Raw genomic sequence first — 16860 nt, forward strand, 5'->3', positions numbered from 1 at the left:
AGACGCTCTTCACAGACTTTCGGTAATCTGATCAGCGCCGCGTGTCCTCGAGAGCCTACGCGAGCTCTTCAATGATTCCCCAGGGCACGATTTAGCCGTTGCGTGCTCGCCCGTAGCTGACCGTGGGCACCGTGGGCACTATGGCTGCACGCCGCCCGTGTCCCGGCGCTCCTCTCTCAATGGAAGCCTCAGGCGATCCGTGAGTGAGAGTGAAAAGACTTTAGCATCTTACCGTGTTGGCTTGTGCGTGACGATTACTGAACGCTTCTTCTTCTTCAAAGAAATTATGGTTCCGGTGATCCGTATTAGTTGCGGATACGTAAAGGTATGGATCCGTAAATGTGAGAGCAGAATTGACGAAATTGACGAAATTCCATTAATGAATTGACAAAATTCCATTAATGAATTGACAAAATTCCATTAATGAATTGACAAAATTCCATTAATGAATTGACGAAATTCCATCAATGCATAAGGTGAGCTCAGTTCAGGAAGAGTTAGCAAGTTTTTGATGTTGATTATCAGAATAGCTATTTTATTTTTTATTTTGCTTGATCGACACAAACAAACGGTTAGCGTTAGGAGACCGAGAACTCTCTTGGAATTATGTTTCTAATTTCTTCATCAATACATGTTACCTTACTTCAGAATTTGTACGTATTAAGTAATATTTAAACTTTCTCGCATGCCGGAGTAAAGAAGACCAGATTTAGTATGTAATCCATCCTATAGAAAAAAAATACAGGCATGTCGCAAATCCACGTTCCAAGAGTCATGCGCGCTAAAAAGGCAGTAATATTAGACCACCTTGACCACATCTTGATCTCTTGAATGAGCCTACGGAAATTTCATGCGACGAGCTCGCCATGTGAGAGGCACCGTGCTGAGCACAATAGGGGGATGTGGCAGATCAAATTAACTTAAATTGTCCTCCGAAATATTCTTCGGTATTCGCTTTCGTTCTCCCTTTGTTATATGCTCACTGTGAAGTTTATTGTGATCCGAATTTTCCACGGAAGAATTATCTCTTGTTTGCTTTCAAACGCTGATTTGCTTAATCCTCGAGATTATGGCTCTTATCGTTCCTATGCTGTTTTCTTTATTGATTAATACAATTATGCCCGATGCAATTCAAACTTAAAGCTGTAAATTTACGGAACACCTATAAAATTTCCTTGAAACTTTTTCTAGCTCACGTTATAAATCTCGATATTCTCATTTCAAATTTTCTCTCTCGTGGCATAAGGTTTGAAATTCAATGCTCACTTCAGTTTCCATTTTACTGAACATATAACATCTCTCTTCCTATTGAATGACCCGTCTAGAACCGTAATTGATGTCATGTTTTATTAGTTGCCTATAATACCCACTGCTTTCAATTTTTTAATATAAACAAATCCTCGAAAACATTACGGCAAACTCTTATTTTATCGGAAGCTTTTAGAATCCAAATGAAATTATTGAATTCACTCTGAGTTTCACTGGTAAAGCTAGCTCGACATATGCATTCATTAAGTACTGACATTTTAATCGTGCTATTACCCGAATACAATTACTACCAACGGACGCCCAAGCTTAGAATTCTAATTACTAGCTGGTGGAACGTCGTGACCCACGTTACGGCCTTCTGACAGCTTAAGTTCCATGGCTTTGTAATGCTTTTGATTCTGGTCATTAATGAAGCTTATAACACGCAGGTGCCAGAGACTTAGTACCGCAGGATAACCGAACGATGGAACAGTAGAATTACCAGGCCTTTCCCATTACTGCCAGCCAGTCGGACTTGCCTGTTACAGCTGCAAACAAGTCAGCGTCACATACCATCTCTGCTAACAAGTCAGCGTCACATAACATAGCTGCAAACAAGTCAGCGTCACATACCATCGCTGCAAACAAGTCAGCGTCACATACCATCGCTGCAAACAAGTCAGCGTCACATACCATCGCTGCAAACAAGTCAGCGTCACATACCATCGCTGCAAACAAGTCAGCGTCACATACCATCGCTGTAAACAAGTCAGCGTTACGTACCATCGCTGCAAACAAGTCAGCGTCACATACCTTCGCTGCAAACAAGTCAGCGTCACATACCATAGCTGCAAACAAGTCAGCGTCACATACCATAGCTGCAAACAAGTCAGCGTCACATACCATCGCTGCAAATAAGTCAGCGTTACATACCATCGCTGTAAACGAATCAGCGTCACATACCATCGCTGCAAACAAGTCAGCGTCACATACCATAGCTGCTAACAAGTCAGCGTCACATACCATCGCTGCTAAAAAGTCAGCGTCACATACCATCGCTGCTAACAAGTCAGCGTCACATACCATCGCTGCTAACAAGTCAGCGTCACATACCATCGCTGTAAACAAGTCAGCGTCACATACCTTCGCTGCAGACAAGTCAGCGTCACATACCATCGCTGCTAACAAGTCAGCGTCACATACCATCACTGCAAACAAGTCAGCGTCACATACCTTCGCTGCAAACAAGTCAGCCTCACATAGCATAGCTGCAAACAAGTCAGCGTCACATACCATCGCTGCAAACAAGTCAGCGTTCCGTACCTGAAAGCGAGAGCGTTAGATCTCCTGGGGCAATCGTGAGGTGGTCGTTACAGCTGTGAACAGCAGCGTCTGAGTGATGAATCTCTGGTACTTGCGAGTACACGTCGCTTGAAAATCATCATTTAAGGCATGTCGCCGAGATCAATGATATCGTTTTCGTTAACATTCTCGTTGGCAACCTTGCATTCGTTGGCAACCTTGCAAGAGTGTTAAGTATGATTTATTACTGTGGATTTGAAATTTTCGGACGACGCCAAGAATAATTACGTTTCTTTGTGAATTATACTCGCTCATCAAGTATTGGATTACTGGTTCTGAGCTCGGGAACACGAGCAGTTCAAACTCATCGTGTAATTTGTAAAGAACTTTTTGTATGAAGTCTGCGATGATTAGGATACTGTATTTGCTTTTCATCCGTTTTGATGTTGTTTTCTTTGCAATTTTCTAAATTCTTCTTTGATGTTTTTTCTGTTATCTGATTCTTCTGCATCTCCTGAGACTTAAAGTTTAATTACCTGAATACCTGGACACGCGCTTATTTTATTTAAATTCTGTTGACCCTGGCAATCGAAACCAACTTATTGGGTTTCGAACAATGAATTTTCGATCGCCGCAGTGTTTGGTGTCAGTCGTAAATCTTTATTGTTGTTTTAGTAATACCGGCTCTCGGATATATGTATATATTTTAAGGCCTGAGGTATTTTGCTTCGGAGTAGTAATTACCGAGGCCTCATGAATTTATAAATAATTGCTCACAGCGAACGATAGTTGATTTTCCATTGAGGTGTCTGATTTCAAAGTTACGTGCCGAGCTTGAATTGCGTGTTGGAACTTGGAAATGATGAGGAATCTACTCTTGTTAAGAATTGGAAGTGACTTTTGAACTCAAGAATATCCGTTCAACTTGAGTGCTCTGTAAGTAGTATAAACTTTGTTTATAATTAAATAAGTTTGACTAGTTTGAGTAAGATATCTTGTGAAATTTTTGGTTTGACTGTTCCTCTGCCATTGAATTTTCTCGTTGTTGAAAGTTGGCTTAATTTTTATTGAAGGTTGACTCTGATTCTCACGAACTCGGAACACTTATTTCTTTGTCTGAAGTTCACTCCTTCACTCGGGTTGTATAAAAAACCAATTAGTGTTTTGTCGCTATTCCCTTCATAAATTTATTCATTTCTAATGCCTGTTTGGCTAGCCTTCTTATTCCGTGAATTGTATTATTACTCAGTGTAACAATCAAACCTCAGGTCTTGCGTCTACCATGTTATAATGAAATAAAAGAATCTAAGCCATGAAACAGACGGTGATCTTCCACACGCACCGTTCTGAGCCGCGACAGCAGAACTGAGTGATATAACCTGTTTTGACAGCACCGTTTGTTCCATGCGGTTGTCGATTTTCGTTGAGCTCAGATCTTATCACTCCTAACTGACCACTCTTGTCAGCTACGTTTGTGTCAGTGGCCCCTGGACGAATGTGCGAGCAATTTTTATCTGGCTAGTCTCTTACTGACTAGCGATGATGACTCCTGAAAGTGGTCAGAAATCCTGTAGACGATTTTTTTATGGGTTAATGATCAGAAAACGCATTTTGCTGCGGTAGGGACTTTTGTAGAAACATAGATATCTTTAGATTTCTTGAACTTGTACCGTTTGTAATTACAGTTGTATGTTAATCGGCAATTTTTGTATGTTAATCAGCAATTCAACAGGGTTCTTTGGGCAACTTTCACTTTCTATCATCATTTAGATTTCGTATTTCTATTTTTATCGTCATTATGAACCAGATTCTCCATTTATGACATACAACATTATTCGGAAGACAACCTTCCCTAGCGCATCACCAGGTTCAAACAGTCCGCTTATTTTAGCTCCTTCTATGCTCCGTCCTTGATATTTTTCTGCACGGCATCGCCGCCGCCCCAAAGTGCTCCTATTTTTTCTGCAAGTAGTGGACTAACTGCGAGGTATTCAGCAGGACAGGTTCTAGCGCCAGACGTACACAGCAGCGCCAGCTTAATTGTCTTGCCGAGAGCGCTCACCACCGCAGTAACTTCGCTAAATTAAAACATGTCAGTGTATTATTAGGCTTCAGTGTGCCTCTTAAAATCCCTTACGACTGCTTTTACGCTCCATGTCTGCTGCATGCTAGCTGTCAGTGGGTTCCTCTCGTATACACGCTTAGGCTGCTTCGTTTTAAAGCTTCTACGATTTCTGCTCTGTCTCGTACGTAATGGTGCTTGTGAATACCTGGTATCTCGAGAATATGATACTACATTCCATTCTTATGTACTCCTGACATTTTCATGGTCGCTGCACTCCGCCTAAAGTCTGTTTTCAATTCCTTCCTTGTGTCTTCAAGTTACTAACTCATTTTAAGTTCTTTTATGGTATTATAAATTTACACGCCACATTTGATTTTATTCGGTACCACAGATTGAAGTTTTTGTGTGTTCTGTTCTTTGTGTTTTTAAATAAGTAGATCTTTAATTTACTATGAGTTACTTTGTTCTTAGCAAACCAAATTTTCAAGCTACGGGCGCGGCGGATATTTTCATCTCTTTCAGTATTCTTCAATAACAGTTATCGCCCACTCGCTTCTACTCACAAATTTCTACTTCTATTTCAAATTTTCGAGATTTCTACGCCTGATGGCCCTGAAATCTCGGATGTTTGGCCTGTAATGACCAAAATAAAATTGTAATTGCATCCCCCTGAAGTAAACAAGCAAAATCAATTAACAATAACTAAATCTCCTGTACATATATAAAGCAAATTATCGAATATCAGCAAAATGAATATATCAAATTGATCAGTAACCAAACATTTGTTTCATGGGTTGTACAGGTAGCTAGCATTGCAATTCTAATACTGGTGCGCGAAGAGGTTGAGTTGTGGGGCCCAGGGCACAGCGGTGGCAGTCGCGCTTTTACTGCTCTACGTTATCCCGCGGAATCAGAAAAATGACACCACTTCCTGGACTCAATTGGCTGCCCTGGGACGTGTTTCGGCGACTCCGTTCTGTCCTTTGAACTTTCTTTGTAGCCTGGGGCCGTCAGACGAGCAAAGATGTCGGCAATGTTATTTTCAGGTTTCCGTTGCTCCTTTTGCTTGGATATTATGTTGGATCGTTCCAAGAAGAACGCGCAGTGATTGCAAGCAAAGTTGTTAAATTTCTGAAAATGTTTCGAAAGCCTTGTACATTTGTTTTCAATTTCCTAATTCAATATTACGAATGATGTACTTCGAGTTAGGAAGTACCAAATACTATGATACAGCTCTCTCCGTTAAATGAAGTTTCTGGCATTCTTCTTACATCGTATGTTACGCACATCTATTTAGCCTAGAACTGAATTTATAGTTTAAGGTGTGTCAGAACAGAATTCATTTTATTTTCTATAGTTTTGCTACCATGCTCTAGTGTAGTTTGTCATGACGATGTCAAAGGTGCTGGAATTAATCTTCCTGTTTCTGTCTGTGCAGTCAAACGTCGCGAGCGCCAGGCCCCTGAGAGTAAGGTGAGTCTTGGGAACAACCTCGAGGTGGACGCTCGAGCTTCAGTACTGGGGCGATACTTTCAAAACTCGCTATGTGAAATTTATACGCTCTATTTTCTTGTCTGTGATTGGCGGATTTTGCTTGAAAGGCCGTCAATGATTGGCTGATGAACTTACGATCTCTTAACTTTTTTTGAAAGTGTAGGCCCTAATCCTGTTCGTTCAACTGGGTAATATTGATAGGTTAGCTTTACGATACAGTATGACGTTGGTTACTGCTACAAGTATACTTTTTTATAGATTTATTGACGCATGCATTAAAATGATGTTTTTTGAGGTCTTTCTATTTGTAGATAAATTTCAATAATCACAATCCACCATTATAAAAGTACGAAAAAATAAATTTCGTAAATGTACGAAAATTTCGCGCAGGGTTGCCTGCGTGAAATTTGTTTAAAATCGTGTGTATTGGACAATTTCTTGTTGATTTCTTCTGTTAGCTGCCGGAACATACTTTTTAAAATTTATATTTGCAATCGTCTTTTCGAATTCGCATATTATATTCGAATTCGAAAAGACGATTTTTTAGAGGCGCTCTTGATTTAACTAAGAATATATATTCTCGTTCCGCTGGAGTTGTCACATTTGGAGGGCATGCATTAGTTCCATTTCAACTTATGTTCATTAAAAAACTTCCATTGGTGCTTTCGCTCTGGATTACATTAGTTTAAGCCAAAAGCTTCTCGAAAATGCACAAGAATTCTTGATTTTCTCCGGCGTCGTAGTAAGCCGAAGTTCCTTTGTTTCATAATTTACGCAATTAGGCTTGGTTTGAAATGGGCTTGTTTAATTATTTTCAGACTTTTTATGTCTTAATTCGTTGTATTCCTACTTGTGGTCTCAATTTTTGGCGAGCTTTCTTCAATCGTCTGGAACTAATTTGTTTCGATGATAGATCATATTATTCGGTGTACGTCACTTCGGCTTTCACACTTCCTCCCGCCTCTTTATATTATTTCTATTTTTTTACTAAATTTCACCTTCCCCGGTCGATCTTTTGTTACATTTAAGCCTAAACTACATGACAGAGCTTGTAACACAAGCAATTGCAATTTTGATTGTCGTGTTTTGTCATAGTTATAATGATATAATAATTTTGTCATAGGCTGTGAAATTTTAGTCATGTACCTACATAGATTAAGGGTACACAGCGGCGCAATAGGGGTCAACTATCAGCTTATTTGCTGACAACCGTTAATTGGTGGCTGCAGGCCCATGCAGTGAAGTCTTGCACCTGTGGTGCGCATTATGTACTTAAATGCAGAGCTTATATTGCTTTGCTGTACATTCTACAGGGACAGAGAACAACAGTTATTCAGAATATAAGGATAATGCATTAAGTATTGAACATGTTTATTATTTTGTGTTTAAAGCTGCCGGAATGTACTTTTTAGAAATGTATGTTTGCAATATTGAAAGTCTCCTTACTAGGTGAACTGTGGGTTTCAATCAATGCTGAATAATCCTTTGGAGTTAAACTAACGACTTTTTGAGGAGTAATGCTGGGTATAAATATATGTATTGATTTAATTGGGCCATAAGTATTAGTGTAGACAAAGAATTTCGTTATTGGAAATGTCCGATGCTTGTTATGCCATGTTAGATTGGATAATTATGTGACAACGTATGATAGCCGCTGGAGTGTATAGAACTTGCATATTGTAGTGAAATCTTTGTAAGTAAATCCGATTGTGCTCGAGATTTCATAAGATACTCCTTTCTAATGCCTAAACAAACGTATTCATGGGAAAATAATAAGACTCTACTCACGTAAAGTCCAATTGAAACGAGTTAAGTTCAAATTAATCGAAAATCAAAGTAAATCAAATTAAAAAATCAATTAAGTTCAAAAATGAAGTTCAAATAAAACGTGAATGAGTAAATCGTTCACCAGTCAAGTTGAAGCTGACGTGCAGAGCACTGCAGTGGTCTCGTCTCCTGACGAACTCACAAGGTCGTTCCAGTCTGCCTGGTATCGACCAGACGCTTCCCAGTCGCCAGCTGACTTCAGCTCTCGCTCTCTAGCTTTCCTTTAAACGTCGCAGAAATATTTCCCCTGAAGCCGCTGAAGAGTGCGGCGTGATTACTAGAGTTTCGTTTGTTCATTCATCACTTTGCCTGAACGGATGAAATGTGTCCCGCGGCAATGAAACGAACGGCTTGAGGTTTGTCTTTTAACGTACTTTTCTGTTTTTGATGCAGCAGCGTTTATTTTCTAAGATATTCTTACGTATCGTAATTTGAGCATATAATTTTCATGTTTGCTGTAGGTCCTTGAATTTCTGAGGTTAAGTTGAAAATTGATGGCATATATATATCAGCTGCACTGTTGTTGTTTCGATCTGATGGACAGGTTTTGATTATAGAAATGGTGGCTTATCTGTTCAAGATCAATTCAGTCTGTCAATTATCAACTAAATAAAATAAGAACATATAGCTTCAGATTTTCAGATCCAATGTGATCTGTGCGCTTGTTCGTGGCGGCTCTTTAAGTTACAATGAATGAATTTAGCGATGCATACTCCTATTAGCAATACAAATTATTTTATTATATTTCAACTACTAATTATTTACATCATTGATCCATGCATGTAAATATTCGTAATAATAACTAGGCAAGTTGCAGTAGCAGGTGCATGGATCAGTGCCACGCAGCATGGCAGCAAAGTTAGGTTTATTTGCACAGCTGCTGTGAAGTATTAAAACACTCCCGGGGTCTGGGGGAGATCGCTCCCTGCTGGTCTGTATGACAGCGACGTGACTCATCGCTGCCGCTGCCACCGCAGATCTCCTCGACTTCAATGAGGTGCACCGGCGTGCAGGCTTCTCTTCGTACAGCTAGGGTGAACCAGAATTAACTGATCCTTTTAATTTGTTAATAAATAAAAAACTAAGAACGTTATGAAGTTGAAACTTGTTTTATTTAAAAAAAGAACATTTTTATGGTAATATTGTATCCTAGTTTTTAGGATACAATAACTAACTAGGATAGGTACAATATTGCATACAATATTTTAACTAATACATATTATTAATACATAATAAATATTTTAACTAATACAATAATAAAATATTGTAATAGGATACCTACAATATTACCCTAAAAATGTTCTTCTTTTAAATAAAACAAGTTTCAACTTCATAACGTTGTTAGTTTTTTATTTATTAACAAATTAAAAGGGTCAGTTAATTCTGGTTCTCTTCGTATATACTCGTTTTTATATACCTGTGAATTTGACTTTTAAACCTTCATACAGGTATAGTGAAGTAAATCTTCAATATTTTCATGTATAAAGCATGAAGTAACTATGAATTTAGCCTTTAACCCTTGGATTGGATTCAGGTTGCCTTCGTTCAGGAAACTAGGCATATCTTCCGACCCTAATGCTGACCAAGTTAACTCATTCTAAAGTTTTATAGAAGCTTTCCATGCATCCAGGATAATGCTTTGATGCCTCAGATTTGAACCGCTCTAATTTTATTAGACTGTCTAATTGTTAAGATTGTCAATTTCACTTGTTAGGCCAATCTGCCAAATTTAATGATATTTCGCAGACATGCTATGTTTACTGATGTAATTTTCTATAGTTGTGATCGCAGTTAAATATGTCAACCTCATCCACAAAACTTGTGACCCGCTTTAAGGTCAGATCTTCTTGTATAAATGTTGCGTGCAGCGGTGCACGCGAGCTGGGAGAGGAAACCAGAACATCTCATCGCTGAAATTACCATCTATTTTTAAACAATTTTCTGCACGGCAACTGAATTTTTGAAACCTCCGTTATCATTGTTCGTCGTCTTGATGAGCTTAGAAGTCCTGTAGTTAAGTTATTAAATCCACGAGACTTCAGATTTATCTTCTTATGTCAAAGCTTCATATTATTTCCAAATGGAAGAGAAGATCTTTTTTTTTTGAGGTAGCTCTGAAATATCGAAACATAAATCTCAATTTTCCTCGATGGGGTTTGCTACCATGCATACATACATATACGTCGATTATACGTCTTCGAAATAGATTACAGCACACAATTCAAGTTCGAGATACTTGAGATACGTTGTATTTCAGTGTGAATAATAGCGCTTTATCCTTCGATTTGTGTTAATTATTGTTAGTGTACAACATTGATCCTATTGACAATAATCGCTGTCACTCCACTAATGTGCATGTCAGTGGGCCATCAGCCTTGGACGCCTGCGTGCTGATTGTCACTGTAATTCCATGTCTATTCTCCGTATCAACAGATTGTGTGAATGTTTGCATTCCCATCATTTATAGTTAAAAATATCGGTCAATTTGGAACGACTTTGAAGGGAGCTATAATTCGTCCATGCCTATTAGTCAGTATCAACAGATTGTGTGAATGTTTGCATTCCCATCATTTATAGTTAAAAATATCGGCCAATTTGGAACGATTTTGAAGAAAGCTATAATTCGTTATTGCTGTAGACTTTTAGAGCAGAGATGATGTTTTTGCAAGTTAAACTAATTGCAATTGTTAACCCGTTTCAGTATAGTGTTAATTCTGTACTTCGTTCATGACGTCAACTTCACACTCAGTGTCATGGTAACCACTATTGCTTGTCATTAGCTGTTCCACTATGAAATGAAATAGTTTTCAGGGAAAGATTTAAATTTAAATGGCTTTATGCCCGTTATTATATACGGTATTCTCATTATTCTTGTACTGGAAACTATAGTATTCCTTACGATTACCAATACCATCCATGTTATCTCATCACAATACTAAACAACCAACAATGATGTCATTCTTGATGTGTGCGATTTTCCGTAATGAATTTCTGCGTTCGGAGTCTTGCATGTTCACTGTTCCTTCTGCTCACGCGTCGGCGCTGGCTGCAGCCGCTCTCTGCCAACGTTGCTGTCGCCGCTCTCTGGCATAATCGATAGAACTGGGAGTGGACAGTCGCATTTCAATTCACCGCATCACATTAAACCACGTTCGTTCCAAGTTTGCAGCTTTGCCGTTAACTTATATTTTCCTAAATTAATGATACTTTAATTGCTCTGCAAGTTTTGCCACCGCTTCTGAGTATTGATTGATGTCCTTTGTTGCTAACACTTGAATCTTATCTAATCTTATGTTATACTTGAAGTATGAAATTAGATGTGCCCAACCTAGGACATGGGTAATGTGGAATGGTTTGTGTCAGACTTGTTGGCTGTGTTGACTAGAGGTGTAAATTATGATAAAGTATCAGTGTAATGAATCAAAGTTGAATAAAAAGTGGAGGAATTAGTTGCAAGTAATTATTAAGTTAACATTATGAAGAACGGAGCTCAAATGGTCAGTATTGTTGGATATTTCACGAAGATTTGAAGTAAAAGAATAAGGCAGCCTGGATTGGAACGCCGTGCGGTGTGTGTTGGTTGGATGGACCGCTCATCTTTACTGCAAGGCCAACGTATGGCTGAGAACGGGAGACCTCGCCCATATCATTGAAGCTTTTTAATAGTTTGTACCCACGAACTAAGATCATACGATAAAAGATGTTTGTGATACTTTTTAGCGCATTTTCTCATTTATGGAAGAAAAGGCGCTATTGTGCTCGTCATGTCCATCCGTCTGTCCGTCCGTTCGTCTGTCAGTCGGTGACTTCACGTTGCCGAGTATCCATGATACTCGGCAACGAGAAAATGCGCTCTCTGTCACTCACTGTCACTGATTACTGAGTTATATTTTTTAGTTTATGTACCATGAATTACCCTGATCTAAGATTTTGGATTATTCGCCTTGTTACTCGTATTTACATAATTCGTTCTGTGAATTTCGAGTCGCTGAGTACTTTAAATACATTGATTCAATCAAAGTCTAATGAACTACTGCAAACTCCATCCCTTATACGACAGCTAATACTAAAAAATATTCTTATAGGCAAGTGTATTTATAAACTAGGGCTATATACAGTGTTCAGAATGATTCTCCTCCCACAACTTGTGAGCTCGTAACATAATCAACGAAGCGCCCTTATACCCACAGATGCACCATAAATGGCAGCGATGTTGCGAGAAAGGAGGTAACTCAACAGTAATCTGATTAGCATGAATTATTATTTATATGCTACGAGTCTTTTACATCAGAGTGCGTGACTTGATGCGACTGCGTGGGAGGCTGTGACGATGTATGTGTGTATGGGAAGGTTACCAATCTTCATATGCATTGCTTCTATAAACTCGCAGTGGTAGGTTCTGTGGGAACTTCAAATCCTGGGACTTCTTGTCAAGCTCCTGAATTGAACTCCCTATTCTTGAAAATAAGAATTCTTCGTCGAGGTTTCATTTCGATCAGCTAGTAGTAATATGTCGTTCTTCCTTGAATTTTCGTGCATTTCTTGGACTGCGACCAGGGCTCGAAGTTAAATGAACACGCATGTAAAAACACGAATGCGAAGTCAACATTCTTGCAATCGCCTGTTTCTCGCCTATTGATTTCTATCCCTATCTATTGTATATTTTAAAAATAATTTTATATTTCCAAGCGAGAGTTACTAAGAAATCCTCAATAAGATCACGCCTCTGAAAAGATTGGTATCGGAATATCGGTAAAATGAGCCCCTGAATATGCCTCCCGTATAGCCTTTGACGTATCTTTTTTATCATGAACATTTGATGCGAGCTTATTTTTACTTGACGCCAATGAAAAGACACAGTAAATACAATTTTTACTATGTAATTCTTATTTTTTGTTGCCATTGCCTTGATGCCAGGGAGAAAATGCCATAGCTAAGTGCTTGATTGACTAGAAGCACTGAAAGGACTCGGCAAATTCCAGTTCGTTCTCAAGTTAGGTTCTGATGTAAGCAAGCTTGCCGCTCTGTAATCTTGGCCACCTTGATCTCTGCTCCTACACTGTATCTGCTGCCGACGTGTTCTGCCCGAAGACAACTCACAGCCGGACCTGCGTAGAAAAAAATGGCATTAAGTGTCCACCAATAAACTGCGTAGCCGTCATTCTTCAACCCATCAATGAATATGCTAAACATTCAGATTCTTACTCAAGCCTACTTAATGCATATTTACTACAAACAATAGGAAGGGGAACGGTTGTTATCACTTATAAATCTCTATTCACACTTCCTAAATAGCGTATTAATTATGAAATAAGTATTAATTTGTGTTTATTGCGATAGGAGTTTGAAAGAGTCTGCATTGCCGGGTCGTCATTTTTTTAAGTCTAATGTTCCTTTCTCAGTGAAAATCTGATCCTTTCACCCGATTTAGCATTTTTTTTCTATATACTCGGTGTACGCTTCCATTGCTATTGTCGCTTTCTTCAACTGTTGCTGCATTTCTGTCATCATTGTTTCTAGTTGTGCAAATTATAATTGTAATTTTTATAAGGTCTTCTTCGATGACTTTGATGGAATGTAACCGAGACGTTAGGAGTATCAACTTCTCGATCTTTGTTAATGATGTGTAATGTTCATTAACATTGGTTTTATTTGCTCCAGATACCACTTTCAAACGTCTTTCACCCATCAGAGAATGTCTCCTTTTAATTTTTTTCTGCGTTAGTGACGTATTTCAGAAGAGCTATTGTTCCGTTTGTCTACTCCAATGGACATTTTTCCCGAGTGTTTGCATTCTCGAGAGAACGCGCACTTTAGCTCTGGTGTCGTCGCCCGACGAGGTTCATTCTGAGCCCTTCTGCGCCTCTGGCAGTCTTCATTCTAGCTTGTCTATAAAAGATCGTCCCCTGCAGTTCTTTTATAAATAGATACAGGAAATCGTATTGTGTTCTCATCTTCTATAGCTGCAAAATAACTTCGGATGCGTAGGGGTGCAGTGAGTGCTGCTGAAGTCTTGACTTCAATTTCAATAGGTAAAGTTTATTGCTTTACTTATTTTTTATAATACTTTTTAATTAAGAATTTAATGTGATAATTATAAGTCTTACTTTCACGGTTGCCTGTTTTGCTCCTGGATAATCCATAGGTTCTGGGCTCAGGATTTTTTTTCGAAATGAATTTTATTTTATTTCCATCATTGATGCTTCTACGCTTTAAGTCCTGCAAAATTGCATGGCATCGTCATTATATGGACAAATTCACCACCACTGCACGCTGAAACACCGTATTTCAGCTGGACCAGAGCTCATGCAACGACGGGCGCAATTCTATAACAACGCCGCGGACCATCAATACGAAACATGGCGTCGTACGTCCAGTCAAATGCAAGCTAAGAAAATAACTGTTATTTAGAAGGCCGTTACGGTTCACGTCGCGCTGCTGGATGCCGTTCACATTCCGCTCATGGGCTTTGATTTGTTCGCCTGCCATCACAGTGGCCATAATGCACGTGATCAGCCGCGGACGTACGCGGTTGTGTTGCGACAACGTCTGTGTCTGTAATCATCAGGGCTTCCGGGTTTCATGACAATATATATTTTTCAGTTTGACAATGTAAGCTGCCTATATTACTTCGAGAATCTCTGGAAAAATTAACGTTAATGAGTAAATTAGCAATTTTGTCTGCTAGAAATGTTGATAACGGTATTGAATTCAATATATAGGGGTTATCGGCGTGGACCTAAACCTGCATTATAGGGCTGGAACAGTTGAAACAGTTCAACGGTTGGTTGCTAACTAACGGTTGGTTGCTTACGCAATGTTGCCGCATATGTTAACGCGCAGGACAGAGCTATATGGGCTGGCAGCAGCAGTAGTAACCGGAAGCACTGGTCCACAACGACGTGTACTTGCATCATATAGCCGTCGGATATTCCGACTATCTCTATATACGCTTACCAACATTAAGTTGTACCGCTCACTTTGAATCACTGTAGAAATTGCCGCTGTTTACACATTTTGACTACAATGATTCGCATTATTAACGCTCTATGTATTTGAACTGCAGAAAGACCTTAAATGGTCATTCCTTATTGCAGTTTACTTTGCATTTTTCTCACAGCTTAAATGAAGAACCATGATCAGTTAGATTTGTGGCATAATGTCGGAAATGTTTTTTCAAAGATTCCTCATTCACAGTTTTTCAAAATTAGTTTTGTTTTTAAAAAATTCACTTTTTGACGAGGGATTCATATGTAGTGTTTGAATTTTAGCGTTGAAAGGCTATGATTATTTCATTTCCAAATTTTTTGGCCGATTTTTCAGCGGCTGCCTCCGTGGCAGCGGGATGTGAATGACGCGTAATCAGCGCTCCCGTTGCGCCATGTAATTATCCATCATGTAATTAAGTTTTTACGAAGCGCCCATAACAATTGCTAGTTTTTATACCTTCACCGGCCAGGTCGTTGTATCGAAATTATGGTGAAGCTATTGGTACGTTGTTGTGCGTCTCTGAACGAAACCTCATTTTTATTCCAATGAATGACAAAAAATTACCTTGAGGCTAAAAGGGATAATAGAGACCTAGCCACAATATTGTTTCTTAAACCCACTTGACAGTCCGACCCATCGATTTCCTTGAGTGCTTCCTTGAATCTATGTTGTGGTTTCGAACTTTTTTTCTGATTTTAAGTTTTGCACCATCAGATAATCTGAACTCACGTCTAAAGCTCAAGTCGGGAATTCTAACTTTTTTATTGTCGTAATAGAAATTTTGTTGATAATCAAATTTACATTACCTAATAAATTTATAAGAATTGACCTATTACCAGATCACGAGGTTCATCATTTTCTTCTCACGATTTTTTAGCGCTAGTATCGAATAAAGGAAAAATATAGTGCCCTCACACGAGTTTAAAAAAATTAAAACACCGTCGTAAGCGCACTGTCCATGCCAGCGGCGTGGATGGTTGGGTGCGCCGGGCAAAGCACTCGCCCAGGCTCGTATTCGTCGGCCGTACGAACGAGCGCCAGAAATACCACCGCGTTGCGAGGCAATATGCAGTCTTTAGCTCTGAGCTATATTCGCTTTATATGATCGATTCTGCTTGAAATTAGTCGGTTTATTTGATCATTGATTACGCTAGTTTTCATTCCTAGCTAGATTTAGAATAACCGTTGTTATTATTGTAAGTTCTTACTTCATACAATTGAAAAAGCTAATGAATGATTAGGATTTTTATTTATTTTAGGTCCACCAATTTCGGGGCCTCATTTTAGGTGACAGCATTTCGTTCGTCAAGTTAAGTGATGGAGTTTGTATAAGACTATCAAAATTATTCATATTTTCTTCTAACGCCCTTTGTTCAACATGCTAGAGAATTAAAAAAAAATCGCTTTCAGCCTTTCTCAGAAGCTCTTGGTTACTTAGCGTTCAAAATAACGCATAAATTTATTATGTGTCGTGGGATACGGTTGTTGGGAACTGGCTCACGAAATAAAAAACTATATAGTCCATTTTTGTTGCAATAATTCCGTATCCGGTTTTCTTTCCCTCTTCAGGCTGGCTGAGGTCAGAGACACGGCTAATTAGCGACGTGGTTCCCATGCTGGGTTATATGCCTTGTATTAATGGTCGCTTTTGTGCCCTCGTTCACATACCTGCATAATTATCTGCCTCTTGTATTTTCGATGCTATTTATTGCAAGGTAATTAGAACTGTATTTAATTTCAGCTGCATAGTTTTTATTTTAAATCTTAGCTAAATTGGTTTCGATATTTTACTAGTCTTTTGATTGGGTTTTTAATCTGCGAACTCAGATTGATTCACTGCTGTTCTGAGCATACCCAGAAGAATAAGAAGTCTTCTTTTTAATCCTCTTAGAAGCATTTATAAAATGATTGGTTATTCGATTCAAAGATATGAA

At 38.9% G+C, this 16860-nt stretch overlaps 1 protein-coding gene across 1 annotated transcript in view; it reads left to right on the forward strand.

The window, feature by feature from the left end:
• The window catches only part of LOC108675886 (protein spire-like), a 129064-nt gene that overhangs the window by 8626 nt on the left and 103578 nt on the right, over positions 1-16860 (forward strand). Inside the window, exon 2 of the mRNA XM_018163933.2 lies at positions 6054-6088. Within this exon, the coding sequence (XP_018019422.1) occupies positions 6054-6088 (35 nt within the window). The remainder of the gene's footprint in view (positions 1-6053; positions 6089-16860) is intronic.

The sequence above is a fragment of the Hyalella azteca genome, unplaced genomic scaffold (genome assembly GCF_000764305.2).
Source record: "Hyalella azteca isolate HAZT.00-mixed unplaced genomic scaffold, Hazt_2.0.2 contig6498, whole genome shotgun sequence".
In the NCBI taxonomy this organism is placed as follows: domain Eukaryota; kingdom Metazoa; phylum Arthropoda; class Malacostraca; order Amphipoda; family Hyalellidae; genus Hyalella; species Hyalella azteca.